At 40.4% G+C, this 8,626-nt stretch overlaps 1 protein-coding gene across 4 annotated transcripts in view; it reads left to right on the top strand.

Annotated features, from left to right (window-relative positions):
• The first annotated feature begins 7,233 nt into the window (after positions 1-7,233).
• The window catches only part of sltm (SAFB-like, transcription modulator), a 39,782-nt gene continuing 38,389 nt past the window's right edge, over positions 7,234-8,626 (top strand). For 3 of the 4 annotated variants that reach the window (XM_012969975.2, XM_012969974.2, XM_012969973.2), the window contains exon 1: positions 7,234-8,593. In XM_012969975.2, the coding sequence (XP_012825429.1) occupies positions 8,408-8,593 (186 nt within the window). In that variant the 5' untranslated portion in view covers positions 7,234-8,407. The remainder of the gene's footprint in view (positions 8,594-8,626) is intronic. The other variant, NM_001102836.2, reaches the window with a different exon arrangement.

Genomic DNA, 8,626 nt, shown 5'->3' with positions numbered 1-8,626 from the left:
TCTGAAGCCGGTGTAATCTGCATGAGAACAGTAGCATCACCCTCAATGACAGGCAAACATCATTTTCTGCTTGAGAATTTGTGAAGACCCTCTAAGCCAGGGGTGTCAAACTCAATTGCACAGGGGGCCAAAATCCAAAACACACTTTAGGTGACGGGCCGAACAGGATAAACATTTAATGAACACACTAAGGCATACCTCCCAACATTTGAAAAATGAAAAGAGGGACAAAAAGATTTGGCGCGCGCAGCGCGGCAAATTTTTTTGACCACGCCCCCTTTTGTGGTCACGCCCCAATTACCACACCCCATTTTTAAAAAAATACCCCTTTTATATAGATCAAATGGCGGGAGCAGACGCAAATGTGCTATACCCTCATACTGAACGACCTAAGGAAAACAATACAGCAACTCCTACATTAAAATACAAATATAGAGAGAAGGCAGTCAGTTATAAGTGAGTTATAACTAAGTACCAGTTTTTCCCCCCCATACACAGTAGCCCGCCCCATACACAGTAGCCCGCCCCATACACAGTAGCCCCCCCATACACAGTAGCCCGCCCCATACACAGTAGCCCGCCCCATACACAGTAGCCCCCCCATACACAGTAGCCCCCCCATACACAGCAGCCCCCCCATACACAGCAGCCCGCCCATACACAGTAGCCCCCCCATACACAGTAACCCCCATACACAGTAGCCCCATATACACAGCAGCCCCCCCATACAAAGCAGCCCCCCCATACACAGTAGCCCGCCCATACACAGTAACCCCCATACACAGTAGCCCCCCATACACAATAGCCCCCCATACACAGTAGCCCACCCCATACACAGCAGCCCGCCCCATACACAGTAGCCCCCCATACACAGTGCCCCTATACACAGTAGCCCCCCAATACACAGTGCCCCCCAATACACAGTGTCCCCCTATCACAGTAGCCCCCTATCACAGTAGCCCCCTATACACAGTGTCCCCCTATCACAGTAGCCCCCAATCACAGTAGCCCCCTATACACAGTGTCCCCCTATCACAGTAGCCCCCTATACACAGTGTCCCCCTATCACAGTACCTCCCATAGGAGCTCCGCCTTCTTCTGTGGCTTCGTTATGCCTCTCCTTGTGCAGCGCGACAGTCCCTTTTATAAGGTTGCGCCTGTGCGTAATGACGTCACACCCACAGTCGCAACCTTATAAAAGGGCATGTCGCGCTGCACAAGGAGAGGCATAACGAAGCAGCCGACGAAGCAAGAACATCCGGCTACAGCAAGCGCATCCCGCTGTGCAGGATAGTTCCATGAATGTCCCACAATGCGGGACATTCATGGAACTATCCGGGACAGCGGGACACGCCATAAAAAGCGGGACTGTCCCGCGAAAAGCGGGACAGTTGGGGGGTATGCACTAAGGGGCAGATTTACTAAACCACGAACGGCCCGAAGGCGTCTGAATGCGGTTTTTCGTAATGATCGGTATTATTGCGACTTTTTTGTCGCCATTGCGACTTTTTCGTATATCCTGCAATTTTTTCGTATATTTTCCGCGACTTTTTCGTCACCGTCGAGAAAAATTCGGATTGGTTTTTCCGGCATTTACTATCGCTCAAGACGAAAAAATCGCGACAGCGACGAAAAAGTTGCGCAAAATACGATAAAGTCGTGACGGCAACAAAAAAGTAGCGACAAATACGAAAAATCGTGACAGCAACGAAAAAGTCGCAATATTTTCGTTTCCAATACGATTTTTTCCCTTTCGGGAATCGGATTCGTGGATTAGTAAATCTGCCCCTAAAACTAAACTTTTAAAACTTTGTGCTTTTCAGCAATAATATGTAATATATATAAATACACCACTGCCCATAGTTATATGGATCTCTTAATGATATTAGACTCAAGTATATTAATAGTGTCTGGGTGAGAGGAGACTACTAGAAAGAAGGTATGATCATCCAAAGTGCAATAGTGCAAAACGCTCTCTGTCGCTACTTTGCTCGTGCGCATAGAGCCCTCAGGGGTGCTACACAATATGAAACTAAAGTCCCGGCTGGGAACTTACTTGGAGCGGAATCACTACTGCAGCGCTTCCTGATTGTACGTATCCCTATTCAGACCACTTCTTCTTGGCGTGTTAATCACAACCAATAATATATAATTATCTCGTGGGCCTTGAGTTTGACACATACAGTATGCTCTAAGCTTAGCTTTTCAGCAGCTGCCTAGAGCACACTGAGTATGTGAGTGTTACTAAGACTAACAGATATAAAGGGAGCCTGTCATGATTTTTATAGAATACTTTTATTTCTAAATTACACTGTTTACATAGCAAATAATTCACTCAACCATTTAAAATTTAATTCTTGCACCAACAAATGCATTTTTTAGCTGTAATATTGGTGTGTAGGCAGCCATCTCAGTGCATTGTGCCTGAATCTAAGCTGTCAGAAGAAGCCAGTGCTACACATTAGAACTGCTTTCAGGTAATTGTTTCTCCTACTCCCATGTAACTGGAGGAGTCCCAAGCCGTATCTGGATTTCTTACTGTTGAAGGCCTGGGTCATTATTACTGTAGAGATGTTGAACCTTTAGGCTGGTTCAATAAGTTTAGTATATAAAATATTTTATTTCTAGCTATATTTATTAGTTCTCATTTAAGGGCCAGTGCCCACACTTTTTCCCTTTAATTTTTGCCTGTATGTTAGCCACTGGCTTAGTTTGTAAGCTTTTATTTTTTATTTATTATTATACTTGTTACTTATTTACAATTCATTACTATGCTTATCTTCCCCGTGTGATCTTCTTTACTCTGCAAATTTGTACAGCACTGAATATTCATGAAGCACTTTCTAAATAAAGGTATATATACAGTACATACATATATTGTGCACTTCCATAACTGTGGTGATTACTGTGTAATTCCCTCAGGAGGTGAAGACATTTTTACAGAAAAAAATAGCCACATGTGGTCTTATAGAGCAAATGTAGGAAATTGCACATGCAAATCCTTTTTGGAGGGTTTTTTTTAATACCATTTATAAATACTGATTACATAGAATAATGACTGAAACGGGAACTAACAAAAGGCACTTAGTATTTAAAAAGAGAAGGAGATGTGAGACACAAGGTATGGGGTTGGGCAAAATCAGGAGTCAGTATGTTATGGCTTATAATCTACCATATTGCATCATGGAGAGGAGATGGAAAGGGCAAATTTAAAGTAACTCCAAGATCCTGGACCTGGGGGAAAAGGGGTAATAGTAATTAAATATAGTAGAGATTTCTTGGTTGTTATGGGTATTCTGTGTTTTAAATTAATGATTCATAATTTTTGGATCAACCTGAATACTGTTTTCTTCTACAAAAGCTGAAATACCAAACCAAATCTAAACCTTAATCTGCAAAATAAATTTGTTTGAAGAGGCTACCAATAAAATATTCACATTAGAGAATTTAGAATATACAGTATATGAATACATAGCAGTAGATCTATTTGGTGAGACTAAGGGGCACATTTACAAAAACACGAACGCACGAGCGTTCATGCGAACGCTCCGAGCGTATTTTCGCCGATTTTTTGGGGCGTCCGCATGACTTTTTCATACGGCGCACGACTTTTTCGTACGGCGCACAAATTTTTGGGATGTTTGCACGAAAAAATTGGAAAGGTTTTACCGCTGTTTACAATTGTTCGGTACGAAAATTTCGTGACTTTCGGATCGCCAATTCGATATTATCGTGACTAATACGATTTTTTCGGAAGCATTTTCGTGATATTTGCGATCTTACGAAATTTTCGTTTCCAATACGATTTTTTCCCATTCGTGATTCGGATTCGTGGATTAGTAAATGTGCCCCTAAGCCTGGCTAAATTTGCAGAGAGCCTGGTTTTTGCAGAGAGAATAGATCATTGGTAAGTTTTCTTAGAGCAGTTCTTGTAGATTGTTGTGAATGAAAAGCAGTTTCTAGGTAGTCAGGTAAGCCATGAGAATCAAGAACTCAGGTCCGATGATTATATACTAACGACTCAAGAGAAAAAGGGGACATGAGATGAGATGAAGGTTACCAAAATTGTAGAGTTCAAGAAAAAATTTTTTTTTTTTTTAGTATAGACGTGATTAATGCTATTTTCATTGGGAGGAGATAATTCCAGTTAAAAGTGAAAGACTAAATAGATGGGTTAGAGCTTTAATTAGAGAAAAACAGAAAAGCAACACTGGCAGATGTGAAAGTTGCAAGGCACTAAACCATTTTTATTAAGGAAATGCACTTTGAATAAACACGAGATGGAATTGTAGAAGGAATAGGATTGAAAAGGTGGGTACTCAGGCTTCAGAAAAAATCTTCAGTGAGAAGGCACAAAGAAGAACTTATAGGGATAGTTCACACTTAAATGAACTTAAATCAATGATATAGACAGCGGTATTCTTGGAAATTTGTCTTCATTAATGTGGTTTTTTTTTTTAATTTAGCTTAGAAAATAAATAGAAGAGGGTCTGAATAAAAAGATAAGCTATAAAAGTAACACTAAATTGTAGCCTTACAGAGCAATAGTTTTTTGGACCCCTATTTTAAAAATGGAAAGAGTCAGAAGTGGAAAGTAAATTAAAAAACAAAAATAAAAAATGATGGTCAATTGAAAAGTTGCTAAGAATAGGACATTCTATAACATACTAAATGTTAATGTAAAGGTGAACAACCCCTTAAAAGAGGGAGGTAGACATCTAGAAGGATGTTGCTGAGCAACAAAGTTGATTTTGCTTTTGAAGTGCTTGGCAATATCTTGAATGGCGAGTAAAATATAAGTGAAGAGTAAGAAGAAAGCAGAAAAAAAGCAGAGAAAATCTGTGCTGCTTCTTAGAGACTGAATTCATAAGTCAAATTAAGCAAGTTTGTTTGGCTACAGCATTGTAACTGCAGAGTCTTGTTATGACAGGGACTGAAGATACGTGACCACCTTTGGAGATCTTTGGTGTGAGCTGTATGGCAAGGCATCTTGAGCTTGACATAAACGTAATGATTTTTCTCTACTCAACCAATTTTAGTGCAACAAAACCGTCAAATTATCGTAACGTTAGTGTGCACCGAACATCTTAATCTAGTGATCTTTCATATGATATTGGTCAGAAAATTGATCAGACAAAATTTTTTCCGTCATTAACAACTACATTTGTCCATTGTCCAATTGTTTGCAGGACAAAGCAAGTAGTTTTTCTAGCTTCAACTAGACAATATCGCATGAAACGGTCATGATCATTTCACTGGATAAGCTTGGTCCTACAATAACAAAAATATCTTTTAAAAATCTTGACATGTATGGCCATTTTTACTTGGGAGAGCAGAAAGCCCATAGGGTTTATCACCAATTACATTGCTCCTGAAAAAAAACTGCTAGAAGGCTAGGCACATTCTGTGGATAAATAGGGCTGTTTGTGTATAAGCCATTTTACCAACATGATTTACTGAATGCTTACATAAAAATATATCAATTATTGAAATTTAAAAATATTTTTCTCTTTGTGAGGGAGGCACTTGCATGAAGCCTTCAGTTTGCACTGCTTTGGTATTTTGAATCTCCCTTGGGGAAAAATACTTATGCCTGATGCAACAGGTTCTCCAAAGGTCTCTGCAGGCCTTTTCAATAATAGATGCTACCAGATGGTACAGTGGTATCCCATGTGCTTAAAAAAAGAAGAGGATTCATCTACAGCTGTGGAAAATGTATTTATTTTTCAGTTTGTGGGATGAAGTTCTGAGGATATTAAATAGCAGACACAATATTTTCAAAAAAGGTTTGGATGCCTCTTTTTTTTTTCTTAAAAAAACACAAATTTCCAAAATATTGTCAAACACAAATGTCTGTGGAGACTTTGGATAGACACAGGAGCCACGAGGCTGTAATTTTTCTGTAGGGGGTGCATCTCCACAATTCTGGTGGACAATCTTGCTCTGGATAAACTAAACAAGTACTTGGTGGATGTGTGCCTCTAATAAAACCCTAAGTACTATGTTACAATGTTTAGTTGGCTCTCATTGACAAAAAAAAAACAGATGAGTGACTACTAGTTATGGGCTAAATGTGTGGCTCTTTTCTCAACTAGTTTTATACCAAAGCTGAAAAGGGCAGAGAAGTATTAATCATAGACTTGAGAGGTCCAAGAGGGCTATAATACAGTGTGAGATTTGGATATTTTGCCTGTTGAAATTCTTCAGATAGCTGCTAAGTAGTGATGAGCAAATCTGTCCCGTTTAAAATTTGCGAAACGCATCTGTTTTGCGATTTTTTTTTGTCACCCGTATCTTTTTTTTGTGGCCTGTACTTTTTTTTTCGCAATCCCGCTGTTTTTTGCCGCAACCACGCCCATTTTGACACGCACCCAATTTTTCCATGGCAAATTTTCACAGAAGTTTCGCAAAACAAATTGTCAATGGCGAAATGCGGAAATTTGCTGCAAATCTATGCCTGGCGAAAAAATTTGCTTGTCACTACTGCTAAGATTGTAGGCTGCTCAAAACTGTCTATTTTAAGTGAATATCCAGTTTTTGGAGAACACACAGCAAAACACTGGAAAACTCAGGAGCGTATTTAGGTCTGGTGCTGTCATCACAGAAGTGACGTCACACGCAGCATATGTGTGGCATCACTTTCCCCTACCCCCCTCAGCTCAGTCACCTGATTTCCTTGGGAAATCTGCTGCGGAGGTTGAGAGCATTTTTTTACACTAAAAAAATAAGCACTGGCCCTCGGGTGCCATAATAGAAATACACCCCTAACATTTACATATAAGTTAAGGACATGTATTTGTATAATGTTGTTCATACAGGGTCACCAATTTGTTCTGGCTATTTAGTAGGTAACACCATAGTTAGCAGATAAACTCTGGGTAAATAAATAAAAATATAAGTAATGCAGAGTTGTCTCCCCCCCCCCTTTTTTTACGGGAGTTACCTGATTATGGTGGCTCTCCCTCGATCTCCAGTCCCCCAGCAGCATTTTCCTGAATTCTTCCCAAGTCCTGCAGTGAATGCTGGGTGCTCATGCACAGTATGCTTTCGGTGATGTCATTTGATGCATATGCGCAGGTAAAATTTTTCAGCTTCAGCTGGGATTTTGTGCATGTGCATGGCGTCACTTCTGAGTATTGAAAAATAATTTCAGCAACCCCCCCCAGCTCTGGCATATGAGGGCCAGCCCCCCTAAAGCTGCTTCCTTAGGCACAGACCTTTGGGTGTCTAAATATAAATATGCCCCTGTGTTAGGCCCCATCCCATTTGTTATTTGCATTTGCTAACCTTGTGGCCCTGGGCTAGGGTGCATATTCTATAAAAATTGCACAAGTCTGGAGTACTTTCTTGAAGCTAGTTGGGCTACCCACTGGGCAGGCACATGTACACTATAGTATTTTTGTTTTGTTCTATATGTTGTGCATGCATGAGCCCACTCAACTGGGTGCTGAGGTTAATCGAGTAATTGGCTGCAACACATTGGCACATTGTTCTCCAAAAAATAACCTGGGCGGTGTGATATTTATGTAATAGGTGCACTGGCTAGGCTACAAGGAATATTGGGAAGTATCGTGAACTATGTATTACACATTTTATCAATGGTTCCTAAGAATTATGTATCGCACACTTTGTAAAACGTTTTTAAGAGTGTTTTAATGGTTAATATATCAATCAAACAATTATGTATGCTAATGCTGTGACTATTTAATCATGTGCACTGATGAGTCTGTATGCCTGATGAAGGGGTATGCCCCCGAAACGTTGCTGTCTTGAATAAACACGCAGGGGCTAAGCCCCGCTTGCACCATACTTGTTGTGCTGGCTGAAAATTTTTCATTAGGCTACAGGGTTACCATGTAAGCGTAGTAGGGGTACATGGTGTTTTAACCTTTACTTCTACTTTAATTATGTTGTGTTACACAAATCGTTGTGTATTATGAAAAATAATGTACATTTTGAATTCCATGACCTTTATAAAAACAGTTGTATGCCCTCAATCTTTATACTGTCATGGAAATAATGCAATTCTAAGCTCCCTATATACTACAGTCGCAATAAATAAACCTTACAAAACACAAAAACCTAAAAAGTTACTATGAACTGTAGCTCAAAGAGAAACAGTGTGTCACGTACATAACATTTTTTAATTCAATACTTCTGCTGTACCTGACGACAGAATATGTGAAGCAATTATACAAAGTCAAAAGTAGCTTTGCATTAGTTAAACTCTGTTGCAGCCTATTTCCATGAAGAATGGCGTACTGTTACACCAATACTAAACTAGTGAAAGCGTTCCTCTGACTCCTAGCATATAAATGACAGGCTAGCGCTGACTGTAGCTTTCCCAGGGTGGGTGGGTCTTGTGCCCCACGTGGTATTAACATCCGGCTCGGGCTGACTGAGCGCTATGCGTCACGTGACTCGGCGGCATCTTGCTGTGGAAAGCTCGCCACCTAACATGGCTTCCTCGGACACCACGACTGAGCGGAAAAAATTGGCTGACCTGCGTGTTATTGATCTCAAAACTGAGCTAAAACGTAGGGGCCTCGATGTGTCCGGAGTGAAGAACGTTCTCATGTCTCGGCTAAAACAGGTATATACTATGGGCCATTTTCGCTCATGCAGT

This window comes from Xenopus tropicalis, chromosome 3, assembly GCF_000004195.4.
Source record: "Xenopus tropicalis strain Nigerian chromosome 3, UCB_Xtro_10.0, whole genome shotgun sequence".
Classification (NCBI taxonomy): domain Eukaryota; kingdom Metazoa; phylum Chordata; class Amphibia; order Anura; family Pipidae; genus Xenopus; species Xenopus tropicalis.
This window is presented reverse-complemented; position numbering and strand designations above follow the sequence as displayed.